Source organism: Rhopilema esculentum, chromosome 19 (genome assembly GCF_057945365.1).
Source record: "Rhopilema esculentum isolate cy_ngs chromosome 19, ASM5794536v1, whole genome shotgun sequence".
In the NCBI taxonomy this organism is placed as follows: Eukaryota; Metazoa; Cnidaria; class Scyphozoa; order Rhizostomeae; family Rhizostomatidae; genus Rhopilema; species Rhopilema esculentum.
The window spans coordinates 3,200,363-3,218,613 of NC_142833.1; the positions used below are offsets into that span (position 1 = coordinate 3,200,363).

At 34.1% G+C, this 18,251-nt stretch overlaps 1 protein-coding gene across 3 annotated transcripts in view; it reads left to right on the forward strand.

The window, feature by feature from the left end:
* The window catches only part of LOC135687956 (neo-calmodulin), a 28,313-nt gene extending 13,252 nt beyond the window's left edge, over positions 1–15,061 (forward strand). For 2 of the 3 annotated variants that reach the window (XM_065204593.2, XM_065204591.2), the window contains 4 exons: positions 10,638–10,668; positions 11,140–11,283; positions 12,090–12,332; positions 13,316–15,061. In XM_065204593.2, coding sequence (XP_065060665.1) covers positions 10,638–10,668; positions 11,140–11,283; positions 12,090–12,332; positions 13,316–13,344 — 447 coding nt within the window. In that variant the 3' untranslated portion in view covers positions 13,345–15,061. Of the gene's footprint in view, positions 1–2,965; positions 4,451–10,637; positions 10,669–11,139; positions 11,284–12,089; positions 12,333–13,315 lie in introns of those variants that run through there. The other variant, XM_065204590.2, reaches the window with a different exon arrangement.
* The last annotated feature ends 3,190 nt before the right edge of the window (positions 15,062–18,251 follow it).

Genomic DNA, 18,251 nt, shown 5'->3' on the forward strand with positions numbered 1-18,251 from the left:
CATGGTGACGGCCTAAACTAACTACATCCAAAATCATCCCCTTTGCCCTCTCCTTAAAATACTCTTCACAGTCCTTGGATCTGACCTTCAAGTCGACCTTACAAGAGTCTAAAGAAGATTAGCGGCCCAACTTCAAAATTGAACAGTGGGGGCAAACAACGAACTTCTAACTCAATCTGGTACAAGAAACGTAAAGTTGCACAATTTTATGTGAACTATTGTTTGTTTTTGTATTCTATGCTACAGTTTGAGGCCTGTAGCAACACCTCCCACCCAGGAAATTGTCCCTGGCTTTGAGCCTGTGAATCCACCGTGAAGTGCACATTGGGCCAATCCCTCCAGCATTCAGCCAGGCCATATCATACACCTTCCAAAAACTTATTTCACCCTGAATAGATTTTATGAATACAGAATCTAGCACGAAATAATAGGCCTGCCTATTTTATCTCCAATTTTAGCTTGCTATAAGACCTGAATTTTATTTTGAGCAGCTTTTTTCAACACAAGGTATGTAAAAGTTGATAACTTAGTGGCCCCAGAAGAAAATCTACATGATTTTCCTGGCACGGCACTTGTAATACTTGAGAACCCCTGTTTTGTACGCAAGCCATCGAGTATCGTTTGTTTCTTTTCAAGAGCCTCGTGTCTGATGTGTGAGTCTCGCGTTTTTATTGCTTTTGGTGCTAGATGCTAACCTGTTTTAGGTGCATTTAAAATGTTGATTTTTGTGAGCCTACTGGCAGTTGAAATTGAGTCAAAATTTTATGTTACTCCGCCAAATTTTTTGAAATTTTGTGCATAAAATTGGTAGAATAAAAGACCTTTACCTTTTCTTTATGTTGCTATGGATGAAATTTCAGTTCCAGACCCCTCATTACGACGAGAAGGCTTTACTTTGTCTCATCATCGCGTGTAAAATATGCTTCATCATTGGGATTGAAATCTGCCATTGCTAAGCTAATATTTTCAAAAGGTCTTTTGCAAAAATTTTCACAATTTCCTTCTGCAACACGAAGCTGTATCTTGCTTGTACAAAGCATCTTTCTTTATGTCAGCTTATTTTGAGGCCCCTTTTTTCAAGTCTGCCTCGACTCCCTGTGGTACGAGACCCTAAAGTGGAAGCTTTGGGTCGAGCAATGAAGAATTTCAGTAGGCTTCCATTGAAGGGTTGTAGATAATTCTATGTTTAAAGGGAGTTTCTAGGTCTCATTTTGCGAACATGTAGGTGAGCTATCCTTCTTTTGCCAAAAGTTTGATAATTTGCCGACTAAGCATCCCATGGATGGCAATTAATCTCCTTGTTTTTGCAATAGAAATTTCTTGCAAAACAAATGTCACACACCACTAACACCCAACCCCCCCCCCCCTCTCAAAGTGACGGCTCTGCTCGACTGTCATGAGTGCGCTTGGTCAACTTAAAGAAATGTGTCCTAAAAATTTGTTTTCCTTGCTGCTTGCTGCTTGCTGCTTGCTGCTTGCTGCTGATAGACCTCATATAAACTTCTTATTGAATCATTGGACAAAAGAAACAGTTTCATTTATAAAACTGATACACCTCCAATCATTTTTAGATCGGTCTCTGTGACTCTTTGCTCAGTTTTTTTTCTTCGCTTTCTAACGATGGTTAGCAGCTGCTTCTTTTTAAGCTTTTTTCCTTTGGCCAACAATCGTTATACTGTGTTGAGGAGATCTCAAAGCGTGAACTAAATATTTCAACATATGGCAGAGCCATTGTTTTTTTTGCATGTGCCATCTTTCTCTTGAGACATTCGACAGGGGATTTACTATTAAATCGAACAAAGTATCTATTCTTGGTGTTTGATTTTTATTGGAGTACTCGAAAAATCGGCGACCATTGCAAGCCTTTTAGAATGCATTTTTTTCTAGAATTTTTCACACTTCATATCCCCTAGGCAATTCAAATTTTGTGCTTCTCTTCTGAATTATGGTTCTTATTCTTTTACTTGACGTCGTAAGAGGAGCAAGGCTTTCTAGAGAATGATTGAACCAAACAGAAGATCGGCTTCTGAATTGACGTGCTTGGAGTTTCGGTATAGGGCCATTTTGATGACGTCATGCAAACTCTTAATAGCAGTTACACTTTATCCACGAATCTGCTTTCCCTCATATTGCTAATACAACAGCAGATAGCACGTATTCAAATTACGGAATACTGGAAGTCTATTCCATTCACCTGACACGCCTACACTATCTTCTCTAGAGAGCGCTTGTTGCGTAATTATAACGTTTGGCTATTGATTTTTAGGTTATTTGTTATTTGTTACCTGTTTGATTTCTTGCTTGCTTGTTTGGTCGATTGATTGTTTGCTTGCTTGTTGGTCGTTTGTCTGTTTGCTTGTATGTTTGGTCGCTTGGTTGTTTGCTTACTTGTTTGATTGCTTGATTCCTTGTTTGATCATGTGATTGTTTGCTTGTTTGCTTACTTGTTGGCTTGCTTGTTTGATTGTTCGCTTGCTTGTTTGATTGTTCGCTTGCTTGTTTGATTGTTCGCTAGCCTGTTTGATTGTTTTCTAGCCTGTTTGAGTGTTTGCTGGCCTGTTTGAATGTTTGCTTGCTTGGGAGCTTGTTGGGTTGTTTGCTTGTTTGTTTGATTGTTTCTTCGTTGCAAAACTATTCGATTGAATCGTTGCTGATTTCCTGTTTCTTGTCCTTCAACTTCTTCTGTACTTTCAGTTAATTTGCACGATTTAAAAAAATATGTATAACGTATTTATACATCTGAAATATATTTTGCAACAAGTCGGTCAATGTTAGATTATAATAGCACCAGGAAGGTATGGATATAATTCTGAAAGATCGAATAAATGATAAAACGAATTGATTAATTGATAAATAAATAAATAAATAAATAAATAAAAATCACATGAACGAATAGATGAATGGATGATTGAATAAATAGATGAATGAATGAATTTGTTAGCGAACTGACGATTAAATGAATGATTTTTTGATATATAAATGGACGAATAGATAATTAATGAGTTAAGGTTGTATTATGAACAAATCACAGAAAATGTCTTGGAAGGAATCATGTTATATCGTTTTAGCCGTAGCAAGTTGTGCTTTCTTAAATTAATTTCGAAGAATATCGAATTATCTTAGTAATATATATTATAATCAAGCTGTTAAGGTGTCACAGTTGCAGTGAGAAATAAGCAAAATTGATAGCCCTGGCTCGGTTAAGGAGGGATTAGAAGGATTCTGCGTCGGCTTTATGGACAGCCTTGCAGTAATATCAGTCTTCGAATAGTATAGTTCTGTCATATTTTGTTGGTAAATGATCTGGAAATTGCATAAATGTGGTAGCTTATATACACCGAGGCTATTTTTGTACGTTAAGGTTTTGCTTATCCTTGTTCCGTGCTGCAATATTAAAGTAGTTTTCATCTTTATTGGAAATAGTGGTTGTTTGAATGACCAATTGAAAACCACCTTATACTGAGAATTCACCATGGCTCAACGCAATAACGACAGATGTCATGTTAGGCTAACTAAAACAGAATTACAACTAACAATAACCTGTTCATCAAAACATTCCTATCTGTCTTAGTTTTATCTTATCGTTCCGTTATTAATGTTAATTGAAGCGTATATTAGCTTCGAGAAATTCAAAGCATACATATAGATTTGAATCGTCAATTAGTTTTGTTTAATTTAATAGCTATTTTCTGATAATATATTGACAGTTGAGGAATGGTAGATAGACGTATGGGATAATGGCCTTTGAAATTGAATGGTAATCCCTCAGAGAAACATTGTGGAAAGATACAGCAGGTAAAATAGGTTTTCGCCAAAGACGTTAATGAAAAAGGGTAGGAAAGATTTTCGAACTGGTAGTTCAACTGGAAAATTCCTCTGATTATTGAAAGCCCATTTGATTAAGTATTACTTTGACAATCGGCAAAACACATTATTTACCAGTTCGTTGTATTCTGTTAAAGCACAGCAATTGTTGCATTAAGCATAATTTGAAAGATTTTGAATTATTAACCTTTGATAAATATACGATGGAGAAAAGCACACAGACTTGCTGCTGAAACTAGATGTTTGTCTCCTTGTTTAGTCAATTCTTGCCATAATTCGAGTAGACAGGTACCATATAGGATTGAATTGAGATTGTTCTAGATTTAAGGTGGACACGGGAGTGCACACGTTGGCCAAATGACAGTATAATTCGAATTGAAAACGATGTACCAGGCTCATTAAAGATGCATAGGATGATTATTCTTTCGAATTATCATAGACAGCTACGAAGCTATTAACGATTCAGCTCGAATATGGTCTAGAAGAAGTTTCGAAGCGAAGGGTAAGCAGCAATATGATGAGGTTAACGAGTTTTTCCGATTGGATAAGGGTGAAATTTCATCGTAAATCGCCGATTTCTAGTTTTCCGGATGCAAAATCAAGAACGAAGGATAGAGAAACACATGTAAGGGACCTTAAATCATTTAACTACCATTTAATCTATGATACGTGACAATAATGCGCTTCAAGAATGGGTTTTGAAAAGCGGAGAATTAAACTTTAAGTGGACATTTCTTCTCATCGGATTGTTTTTTTTCGTATCAACTAGTAAATGTAAATTAGAAATGTGAATTAAATGTGAATCAACGGCAAATAAGTTTGATTTTTGATATAACCAAATTTTAGATTGGTAGAATGGTCATTTATTTTCTTTTCTGTAACAACTGTAAATGTTTTCTGGGAATACCTTTCTTCATATTATTTATACAACTAGGCAACCAAACCATCTCTTTAACGATATTTACGATATTCTAAGGAGGGCTAAATATTTTCCTTGTCGCTTTCTTGAGTGGGATTTTATTTATATATTTTTGTTCTGTATCAACAGAATGATGTATTTTTACTTCTCACATAACTTTAATTTGAATATTTCATATTTTCATTGCTAACAGATGATATTCATTTGCCAGATAGCGATGCGCTTTTTAAACATCTGCTTTGAGTCCCCTTAAACTATTCAGCGTCGCCGACTTTTTCCATTCAAACATATGCTAGCTAAGCAGGTACCCTCAACCGTAGATGGCGATCGCTTGCCAAGAAGCTCGCGTATCATTTCAATCATTTTTAAAAATTCAAGAATAAATGATTTTGTCCTAATCAAAGACACATGTTCAGAGCTGGTTGTTAACATTAAGTAGTGGGTGCATAGCTGCTTATGTGTCATTTGCTGCGGGAGACATCCAGGGATGGAGTCAAGTTTGTGTGTGTGCGTCCGTGTGTTTGGGAGAGGATGACTGGGTGTGGCTAAAGATAGAATTTCCCTTCATGCTCCGGCAGAGTGGAAAACCTTTGCAACTAATTTTTCTTCTAGAGGGGTTGCTAAATCTTCTTGCTTCCAGCCAGGGTATTTTTAAGGATGTCCACGATAGGGGAGAATTGTCAGCTTCAAATAGTGGGGTAACCAGTTATTTTTGAATAATGCGAATATAATGAGTTAACTATTGAAATTTTGTTGAATTACTCTTCAATGCCAATCAAAAATAGGATGATGTTTGCTTAGATTCTTAGAATCATCTTTGTATGGGTTCCGTTTTGGCTACATCACAGGTGACAAGCATTCTTTTCTTGCTAGATTACATCCCTTTATGTGCACGTTAAATGATAGAGGATAATGCTGATTGAGGTTTTGAAATTAGCAACTTAATGGAAAGAATCTTTTGATAATTCAATGTTTTATGACCAAAATCTTTAATTTAAGGAATATGTAGGTGACTTCAAAGAAATCAAGTCAGGTACTGATCTTAAAAGAGAACAAGAGGCATTTTAGGAGCTCAAATTTCGTAAATCGTGACGCTACTTCAAGGTACTAGCTTATTTCAAGGCACGTATCTTTTGTACTTAAATTTAATCTTCTCCGTGCTACAATTGTGAATTCAGAGCTTATTATGCAAAACTGCGGTTCAGCAATACGAGGGAAAATATCATCTAAGAAGCAACAAAAGAAGCAAGGTTAGATTAGTGCGTATTTAGTATTCAGTTTCATTTCAAATGCTCTGCACTAGAAGCTGAAACATTTATCTGGAGAATTTTGTAGTTGTAAAAACTAGCAAATGAATTAGCGAATGCAAGATTCGGGCAATTTTTGATACCGTGATCTGTTTATGATGACCTTTAAATTTACAGCTTGATAAATAAACTGTTGACAATTTCTCATCTATTGCTCAACTTTCTCCTCGTTGTTCCAGTGTTTACTACAGAACTTTAGGTTTTTGTATGCTAGCATGATATCTGGAAAATCCACTGAGAAAACCAATACTATGCATAAAAGTACTTCGACATTATCTTGCAATGCTGCTGATATCCAATCTTAGACATATTATATAAACTGCCAGTGCTTAGGTAAACCAATAGACATTGACACTTAACTTCTCGTCGTATTGTACAGTTCTTCGTTGAAATCATATATGGAGAATATTGTTATACTATAATACCTGCTAAGATATTTTCAAATGAATATCATCTCAAATAGGATCAAGTATCTCTTAAAATATTATTTGCTTATCGTCGATCTTATATTTCAACCAAAGGCTGTTCAAATTATTTAAGCTTGTGAAAAAACTTTATCAAGGTAAAATTATATTTAGCAAAGCAACGTTTTTGATTGTTAGCTTGATTATGTCAGTTGAAAAGAGAAAAAGTAAAACTACTATTACTCGACACTGTAACTTGATTTTTGAAAAACTTTTTTAAACCTCTTTGCAATGGGCGCTCCCTTCAGCTGATAATCAACTACAACGAGCACCTCTATACCACGGGCCCCTCCCTACAACAGACACGAACCTAGATAAAGTCTTAATTATACAAAGAACACCCTCCCTGCAACCGACACTCTTACCCTGGGTACCAGAGCTCTAGAAAGTTAAGGTATGATAAGATATTAATGAAATTGTGAAGAAGATAAAGAAGGGAGAGAGCACCTCGATTCCTGTCCTATTCTCCTTATCAATTCATTTGCCCCGTTCTTCACCTAGGACAACACCTCACTAGAAAGGACACCTTCTTTCAACAGACAGTAACTTGGTCAAACAGGATTCTGTTACATAGAGGTTGCAATGTGATCTCTACACAAGCAAACTTGGGTTAATTTTCCTGCCCTACATTTACTGGCTCTTTAATTACTATAGGTTCGCCCTACGTACATATTGGGTGTCACCTGTCTGTAAATAATATTCATGTCAATTGATAACATTGCTGATTTTATCAGCTTTGCTATTATTTGTTAATTGCGAACAGGTACAACTTGCAAGCCATTCAATATTTACTCGGTCACCCTTTGCAATTTTAAAAGATTAAGGAAGCAAAGCCTAACAGCAGATTCTTATGAGTATTTTTACTAATTCTCATATACCCTAGCTAATTATTTTTTCTGTCCTTTACTAGAGTGACCCTAAACCTGGGAAATCGCCAGCGATCCGGGCTCAATATTTAGCAATTTGCTAACACAAGTGGCACAATTTTGTTGATGGGACATACAAGCATCTGCACGAATTTTTGTTGGATTGCAAATTTTTGCATAATATAGACATGCACAGTTAATATTTAGGGGGATTAGTAAGACTCGATTCAAAAGACAAAGGACACATAGAGAAAAGAGTGTCATGGCAGAGTGGGAGCGAGGATCTAGTTTATACGATGCAGCTATGATATACGATAGATGTGATTAATTGCTGTGAAGCTTCATGATATGTAAATTTTGTCAAGAAGCCTTTACCGCAATGCGCATGTGCATATGTTGCACTTACTCATTGGTTCGGACAAACGGATAGAATAACAGCCTTTAAACAAAATGAAGTTTAGACTCGTCCCCCCTACAAATGTATCGGATGAATCCCCCTTGGTCACCTAAAACCTAAGGAACAGATTGCCCTGGACCGAATTAATGAACTAAAAGCTATATCAATTGGTTGTATGTAAAATAAGCTTTATATAGCAAAGACAGTAAAAACAGTAAAATTAAGGTAAATCAGTAAAACTTAGCCTAGAACTTGGTTTCAGAACAGACGAAACTTCACGGTGGCTGAAATTATCTAAACTTTGCCTGATCAATATTGAAACGATTTCTATTAGGAAAATATCTATTAGGCGATTTCTACGGTATAATGTAATTGTGCCCCTAAGAACTTTTCTCAAAAATATTTTATGTGTCTAAAAAAGCGTGGCCAAAAAATTCTTGTCTTTCGTTATGATTTGTTGCGGTATTTTTCGGATTAACCTGCCCAAAATGTGCTTTGTCCAGGTCACATAGAAAAATCGTTTGGAAAATCTGTTCACGCAGTCGGTAAAGCACAGCAAAAAGTTTTCTAGTTTGCTCACATTATGAAAGATTGCATCATTATTTGCACTGAATCTATTTTTTACTCGATCTTCATGTCAAAGTGGTTTCTCCAGGCTTTACGGCGGCACGGCACGTTTGTGATCAATTATCTATGAAGTACATTGAGCACTCTGGATGAACATTCTTGCAACTATTTCTAATTAAGATATTTGCTGCGAAAACATCTCCTAGCAAATTATAAAAGAGGTTTGTTTCTATATACTACAGACCCTCAGTGTCGGGACAGAGTTCTGTCTTTTGAAAAAAGGTGCCCGTGATGGTAGGCCAATTCCACAGAACTAGGATCAAAAGAAAGAAATGATGAGGCTTTGAAATAAACTTTCCTTTCTCAAATTCAGGCAATTTCTGCAATTTAATACTTTATGTCGCCTCATAAATTAGAATCCCCCCTTCCCCCCCGAATCAATGTTGGATTTGTAGTTCTATCATTTCTTCTTCAGAATCATGCATTCAACATTGAATTGGGGGAGGGGGGGAGTTATTTTTAAAATAAAGTGAAAATATAAGCTTTCCTTGAAAAGTCTCAATCATTTATGTTCGGGTTTGTAGCTTGCTGTAAACATTTTAGCATGAATTGCCACTATGCAGTCATTTTCTATTTGCTTTCCCGACAGTGGGTTTTCATGGTAGACAGGTGCTAAATTTATGATTTGTAGGCAGCGCAGTGTGGTCATATACATCATGTTCTAATATTATCTCTTTCTTACGAGAATACCTACATGAATTGCTATTTACAGAAATACGACAACAAAATGAAGCATTTAAACAGCAAGGTTTCTCCACTAGCTTTTTCAATGATTTTAATAATAATTTGAAAAGGGCGCAAGTAAAGCTGAAAAGATTCTGCAATAATCATCTAGCATAATCATTGTTTGAGTTTGTTCGATAGTTGCATAAGCATGATCAGATAAGAGACTAGTACAGCATTAACTATTTATAATCTGTTTTACATAGGAGGACACATTAAACTAAGGAGGACATTTCAAAATTGATTTTGCTTTCTCTTCAAAAGAATGACATCAAACGATACAGCTGAAGTCTCGTGTTTTGAAAGAAAGCAATTTTGTTTGATATCATAGGAACTAAAATCCAACTTCATAACACTCCTATGAGAACTGTTTATGCGTAAAATGTTTGAATGCACGAAGAATAGTTTTATTCTGATGAGGCACTGTTAAAACGTCATTTGTAGCAGATTGTTATGAGGTTTTAACAAAATATTTATCGAAAATTAAGACAGTTAACAACTTTCTGCCTGTACAAAAACTGAAAATGGCTTTGAAAAAAACAAAAATCTTGCAATATGACTTGAGTTTTTGTCAAACACTCCTCAGAATATATGACGTCATCATCAGGGTCGAAAAGCTCAAGATAGACCCAGTTGTGGATTGAAATAGGTCAGTCAGAAAAACGCAAGCACATGCTTAAAATCCAATTCAAATATTAACTATCTGGTGATCATACTAATCCTTGAATTAAGAAAAGCAATTCAGAGATGCCTTTTTTGACAAAATAAAGCATAGACCAAATTAAGTAATGTTTCTCACTGACTGACAAACTATGTTTTATCAGAGTAGCATTGCTTTTCTTGTAGTAACTTTAAAGATAGTAAACATCGAGAGAGTCGAGATAAGGGTGCTATTGCAGTTGATACGTTTGCCGTTTCGCTAAACTCTCTTTCTTGAGGGAGAAAGCGAAAATCTATCCTCAGTATTCACAAGCTTAAATTGTCCTCTTATTTAAAGCAAATCATAAATCTTCTTTGCTTTTATATTGTTTTATCGAAAATTTTTAGATAATTATCACTGAACAATCAGAAAATAGTTAACGACACGTTTTGTTATACTTTTTTAATGAATGCTTTCTATCATATATTTTGCATTAGAAAATTTATTGTCTTTGATAAACCTCTCAGCTTATTCAATAAATATTATATTGCATTCCATGTTCCTGTAATTATTTCAATCAGCAAGATATTGATATTGAATGTGGCAATGGAAAAATGAAATCATCAGCTTCAAATTCATTCACTCCGAAAATTTATGTATTTGAGTCGAGTTATAAGCATCTATTTCTGTATCTGTCATACCTTTTGGTTTGCATAGACAATGTCAAGGAAAAAAGTTGCCTTTCATTGTTATAATTACCATAAATTGCAGTTTGAGCTTTTAACTGTTTGATAAAGTATGTGTTTTATACTTAATCAAAATATATTTAAGTTTTCACAATGATTGTAAATTGACTTTCAAAATTTTAGGTCGAGAAGCTAACTGAAGAAGAAATTAAAGGTAAAGATATTGATTGAGGTTTCTTTTTATTTCTTGAAAATTCTAGAGTTAATAATTTTGAATCAACAGTCAAACTCTCGTCATCAAATCCAGGCAAAGAATGATTTTCTATTGAAGAAAATTCTAGTGAAAAGAATTTATGTATAAGAAGATTAACGGTCCATCTATGATGTAATTAGTATGAATATAATTGAAAACTGGGCTGAGCCAAAAAACTTGCTCCTACGTGATTGCTTTGTTCAGAGTTGGAATAGAGCTAGCTTCTAGGTCAATACAGACAAGCGAGAGAAAGAGTTTGCAAAGAGATTATGTCTAAACCAACAGTAAAACGGGCCTAAACTTATTAAATTTTTGATGAAATTATGCATGACACCAAAAATTTTTAAAAAAAAACATCAAACTTCTACATCATGATTTTTCATTTACTTAATTAGCATATTAGAACAAGATTATTTATAATGCATTTTTTAGATTTCAAAGAAGCATTTTCCCTGTTTGACAAAGACGGAACTGGTTATATTACAACTAAAGAACTTGGAAATCTAATGAGAACGCTGGGTCAAAACCCTACTGAAGAAGAACTTCAAGACATTATCAATGACGTAGATTTTGATGGTAAGTGAGAAAACTTCTTAACAGATTTTTTAAACAATAACGCGGTAGAATGAAGAGGTGAAATGTTTTAAAAGTTCAAGGGAACGATGGGGGGGGGGGGGGGGCGATGTAATGACACCCTTTTCGAAAATTTTAATTGCAAAAACGAAGACTTTTTCCCCATGCAGGGCTTCAACGTCAGTAAGTTTGCGAACTTGTTAGAAAATAAAGGAAGGCTCACCAACGAACCTGCTGTCGATAATAGTAGCAATCTTGCTAATATATTTTTATCCACAAATGGCAGCTAGAGGCGACTGAAAGATTAACCGGGCAGTTTTCAGATCTGGGAAAAGAACTAACTTTGCTATAGCCTTATACAATAAAATAATCTAGTCTAGCTTTAATTCATAATCATAAATATAACGAATTACAATAGCTATAAAGTCTTATAAACAGAGCTATTTACCCTTGGATTGACATGGCAGTAACGTTTGTATAATCGTCACTTTGAAAGGCCTAAGTGTTCGATAATACATTTGAGCCTTATTTGCATCTGAAAAGGTTTCCTTTGCCAAATTAAATTAGTTTGTTACGCCATTGAATGAATCTGGTAAGAAACTATTAGCCTCAAAGTTTTAAGAAAATGTATCTTTAAGTTACTTCTGGAAATTGGCAATTTACAATTTTGTATGAACATTGATAAAGCACTTGAACTTTGATACCACGAAAAGTTTGAAATAATCTCAAGATAAAATTAAATGCTATTCATCTCAGAGTTACTACAATTCCAATTTTTAACATCCGGCCTGTTTGTCCTTCTTACTCAGGTAATGGCATTATAGATTTTCCTGAATTCCTATGTTTGATGGCAATGAAAATGAAAGATTTCAGTGACGAGGATATGTTAAGGGATGCTTTCAGGGTCTTTGACGCAGATGGCAGTGGAACTATTAGTGTTGCAGAGTTTAAAGACGCTGCTCTTGAGATGGGTGAAATTTTCTCGGAGGAAGAAGTCGATGAAATGATAGAAGAGATTGATATTGATGGCGACGGCCAAATCAACTACGAAGGTAGATTTTTCCTATTTTGCTTCATTTGGTAGGCCATTTATAAAGTAAACATGCGCCTATAAGAACCTAGTTGGTTAGGACCCTAAAGGATTAAATTATGAAATTAAACCCCCATTATATAGGAAGCCATCCAGCCTAAAATTTGAAATAGATTCTTATTGGTAGAGATCAGCAAATTACATTAAATCTCTAGTTGCTTAGTTTCTGTCATTGAACCTTAAACTGATAGTACAGACCCTCCAAATACCTATATAAATACAGTATTCAATACTTTATTTCCCGAGCTATTTTGCTATACTGTTCATTATTTTCCCAACCAAAATTGCTCTACTGTTTGATCTACATACAAACGAAAAGGCCGCCTTTTTTCGACAGAATGACCTCAAAAATAGGACGAATTGTGCATTTTATGATACAAGCATGATATTTGGTAAAAGTACACAATTTGACTTGCTGAATAAGATGAGATGCAGACCGCACTTAATAAGGCCCCCAAAAGCTATTTTTAGATTGGAGTACCTTTACCCAGTTTTCTTTTTTGTCTTCCACCACATCTTTAAACTATGCCGAAACTTAGTTTTCTAGCTTAATATAGGGAAATACATAGAAATATGGTATTGTTTCGACAACAATAAAAATGATGGATATTAATAGATTGTTTGCTCACTTTTTACAGAAAACGTTATGATAAAAGAATCTATATTTATTTCGTTGCTTTAGAAGCAATGTTAATCAGTAAGTATTTTGCAGATTATAGGATGAGATGAAAGGTAGTTCACTGAGAATTGCTAGATTGCTAAACTTGTTCGATAAAATTATTTTAAACATGCTAAACTTTTGATAACAATCGATTTGTAAATTTAGATTTACACTTTAAGGCAAGTATAATTGAATCAGATCCTTTAAGAAAATCTTCAGACCTTTATAAAGGGGATCATTGTTAGTGAAATCGTTAATCACCTCTAATTATTCTATCTTTTCAGAATTTGTACAGATGCTCACTTCGGTATAGAAGATTGTATAAAGCTACTAACACTAAATAGTGACACAAGTGCTGATGAAAAAACCAGATCACGCTTCGAGCAAGTGTGATTGATTGACGTTTTTGTTGATATGCTCTACCGGACAACCAATCAGATTATGGGACGCTGATGGTCTTCATTTTATTTGACTATTTAACCAAATTCCAATTCCACCTTAAACGTAGCCACTTGATTTTCAGTCAGTGCCTTTAATTTGTTTATCCGCTCTGCACCAATACCGTCATTATGTTAACACAACCGCCAAACAGTGAAAAAGACGTATAGAGAAATGCCAGGAGATCCTGGTACGATTTCGGAGTACAAGGTTCCTTTGGTATAGTTACGAGAAAGCCATGGTTGTACAATAGATGATATTTTGTAACACAGTGTACAATTCGCTCAGCCATACTATTCTGGAAATAGTAAATAGATTTACTACACGCGTTTCAATCCTTTAATTATAGTACCACACAGCTTTGTAAAGTATTATACTGCTATACCCTGCTTTTGTAGATAAAGCACTCGCGAGAAACGAATTAGTATCTTCCAGGCCTAATGTAAAGCTGGCATTGCTTACTGTGTTGGGTGTAGTTACTCCCGTTACCCTCCTACCATCTATTACCATATCTTTTACCCTTTGTTTTGTTCGTTTACACTATTCGTTTTTAGACTTTTAATATGCAAGGCGCCAATTAAGAAATCTCTTCTCTTTCGAGTATCTTACGGCTACAACAGGGCAGGAAAAGAATTTTAATAAAAGATCGATTTTGACAAAAAGATATGAAATTTCCAGAAGATATGGATGTGAAATGTTTTTTGTAGGTATTGCCTCAAGTAAATTCTCTGTCAAGCGTAGAACCGCTGCATTTGGCGACAGCAGCTTGAAATCAGAAATAGACCCTTGTCCAAAGGTTGACGCCTCTACAGCCCCGATCGCATCAGCTCTGATTGCTAAACCAAATTTTATTATGCATTTTTAATGCCTTTTGAAGTTCATATGAAAAAGTTTTAGAGAATTCATGATGGTCTATTGACGCACAAGCCTGAATCCATGCGGCAATTGATTCGCTTGCATGCATTTTTAATGTGACGTTATTACAAATGTTCGAAGACACTTGCGTGTAGTTTAACTATACTTCATCAAATAAGGTTAGGATTAGATAATTTAAAGCAATAGTTTTATGTTATGTAATATTCTGCCATAATTTGTCTCAAAAACCCTTTCACAAGACTTCGTAGAAACAAGGAAACTGGCTTAGAAACTGCTTTTCTCTGGTGCCGTTTTATTACGTTTTAATTAGAAAGAGGAGTTGACATTTGTGAAATTTTTCATTATAACAAAAGCATACCGTAATCATATGTGCTATTCAAATAGTCCGTTATATAATGATCGCAATGTCACCTGGAAAAGAACAGAAAGCCCTAAAATGCGAATACTTTGGTAGAATTATTTAGGATATCAATTGCCTCGTTAACAAACTGTTTGACTGTCAAAATTAAAAAGAAGATCCTCAACCTTTGCAGTTTATGTCATCAATACAGTTAGTTCTGGACTCAGTGATAAATTTTAGAATATTTATTCATTCGTATCCTGCGTATACAAGTATCCTGCGAGATAACTTTAAAACTCTTACAATCTAGACACACTGTATTATATGTACGTAAAATAATGAAATGTCTTGCAAATCGAGTATCTTCACTCATTCAGTTTGGGATTTTTATCGTTGTATAAAAACCTTCTGCATCTTGATTTATGAAAAGGTGCTTAAAGGAAAATTTAATTATAACATTTTCAACAAAAATTAACAAAGATTCAAAGCCTTTACGCTTGCTTTTTCCATAGCATAAAAGTGATTTTTTTTGTTTAACTCTAACCAATGTGTTTTACTAAATATACTAAACGGCACTAAGATAGATTTTATCAAATTTGTTTCTGCAAAATTCAAAATTTTTCAGATTCATTATTTTCGAATGACAAAGCGGTGATGAATAGACGTCCGGGATGCCAATACAGAAGTGGGGCAAAAACCGCGAAAAATACAATGGCGGCATATATCATCGAGATGTTTTAATTCCTCTGTAGCGCAAACAAGGTCCATTTTAAATCAACAAAATTCAGATCTTGATTCCTAATAAATTTTTCTCTATTCTAAAGAAGCTTCACAAGCCAAAATAATCGATTAAAGCCGCTAAACAACTGACACTTTTGGAAAACCTATATACATGGCTTTTTTTGAAACATTGTCTCCTCTAAAAACTTAAGAATTTAGTCAAAAAATGGAGAGAGAGACCTTGGAGTCTTTCTTTATTTGTTTTTCTAATTCCTGAACATATTTAATTGAACTAGGTCTGTTATAGACCAAAAAATTGACCTTCAAATATTGGAGATTTCAGTAAATCTATCGACTTGCCTTTTTACATAAAATAGTCTCCGCTAAAAAGTGATTTTCGACAAATAATGCAGAGCCCTTTCTTAATTTTTTGCAGTTTCTTACAACATTTAATTGATTTGGGTAGATTTTACTGGAAAAATGAATATCTATAGACTTCCAAAAATGGCATGTTCTAAAAAGTCGCGATGTTCTTCAAATAAATGAGTGCCTTTAGAGTCATTCTACATATCTAGTAGTTTCTGATCATATTCAATCGATTTTGTTTGGTTTTAGATGAAAAACTTTACCTTAAAAAATTGGAAATTTTGGTAAGCCTATAGACTTTCCCTTTTTCAAAAATATGCTTTTCTCTAAAAAGTAGCAATTTTCTTCAAATAAATGAATGCCCTTGGAGTCTTTCTTTATTTTTGAAGATTTCTGATAATGTTCAATCGATATTAGTTGGTTTTAAACGAAAAAATTTACATTCAAAAATAAGCAGTTTTGGTAAGCCTATACACTTGCCTTTGGAGTGCCTTTGGGGTCATTCTTCATTCTTTAAAGTAATTTCTGATCATACTCAATCGATTTTGGTTGGTTTTCGACAAAAACGTTGTCTTTTTCAAATTCGCAATCATTATCCAGCAAGAAACTTTAAAAAATTTGAATTTTTTTAAAAGTTTTGTTTTACTCTAAACAACCAAGAATGTCTTGATTTACGTTCCGAACACCATTTCAGGTAACTTCAGTGAATTTCAGGCTCATAAAATTTTTAATTTTTCCAAAAAGTTTTATTTACTCGAACTGATCAAGAAAGTCTTAATTTACGTTCCCAATACCATTTCAGGTAATTTCAGTTAATTTTAGGCTCATATTATGAAAAAGAACTGAGTCACTTTTGAAAAAGTTCATGACCCTGAATCTGCAAAGAACTTCAAAAATTTAGAATTTTTGAAAAAGTTTTTTTACTCGAAACAACATAAAATGCTGAGAAAATACCTCTCTTAATTCATTTGAGGACCTTTTTTTGGATCTCCAATGCATATCTGAAAAAAATATTAAAGAAAATATATAGAATATTTTACAACAAAATTGGAAATAAATTAAAATACTATGAATTTTTCAAAAAATTTTTTTTTATTCAAAGCAACCAAGAATCTTAATTTACGTTCCAAACACCATTTCAAGTAATTTCAATTGATTTTAGGCTCATATTATGAAAAAAGGACTGTGTCATTTTTGAAAAAAATCATGACCCCTGACCTGCAAAAAACTTCAAAAATCGTGAATTTTGTCAAAAAATATTTTATTCGAAGCAACCAAGAAAGTTTAAATTTACGTTCCAAACACCTTTCCAGGTAATTTCAGTTAATTTTAGGCTCATATTATGATAAAAGGACTGAGTCATTTTTGAAAAAAATCATGACTCCGGACCTGCAAAAAACTGAAAAAATCTTGAATATTTTAAAAAACTTTTTTTACTCAAAACAATAAAGAAAGTCTTAATTTACGTTCCGAACACAATTTCATGTAATTTCAGTTGATTTTAGGCTCATATTATGAAAAAAGGACTGTGTCATTTTTGAAAAAAATCATGACCCCTGACCTGCAAAAAACTTCAAAAATCGTGAATTTTGTCAAAAAATATTTTATTCGAAGCAACCAAGAAAGTTTAAATTTACGTTCCAAACACCTTTCCAGGTAATTTCAGTTAATTTTAGGCTCATATTATGATAAAAGGACTGAGTCATTTTTGAAAAAAATCATGACTCCGCACCTGCAAAAAACTGAAAAAATCTTGAATTTTTTAAAAAACTTTTTTTACTCAAAACAATAAAGAAAGTCTTAATTTACGTTCCGAACACAATTTCATGTAATTTCAGTTAATTTTAGGCTTGTTTTATGGAAAAAAGGACTTAGTCATTTTTGAAAAAATTCATGACCACGGACCTGCAAAAAACTTTTAAAAAATTTTTTAATCAAAACAATCATAGCCAATAGAAAAGGAATGGTTAGGAAGGCAAACGGTGGAACAAAGGATTTTGCGAAATAAGGTTGAACTAATGGTCACATGACGACGAACTGGTAAGGTTTTCTATCGCAATGGCGACAAACAGTGAAGTGAGTGAGATCGAAGCGCTTCTCGATGACGAATTTACATTTTCAGATTCACTTATTTCAACTATTGATTTTGTTTTTGAAGATGAAAGTCTTCCTACCACATTCATTTTGGACGATGATGTTATTTAACTGATTGGTGCGCAAGAATTTCCTTGCAACTTGTGTCAACGAATCTGCCGATCAAAAAGTGGCCTAGAAGTTCACATTGAGAGAAATCATTATTCTTTGCCAAAAGAGCCATTTCTCAAGGCTGAAGACTTTGTTGTTATTGCTAGAGAAATGAAGGAGAATGCATTAAAGGAAAATATGTACAGTGCAGAATTAATTGAAAGACTGCCAAGTGAAGTTCCCCTACGGCTCCTTTCGTCCATAGACAATTTGTTATCACATTACAAGAACGACCA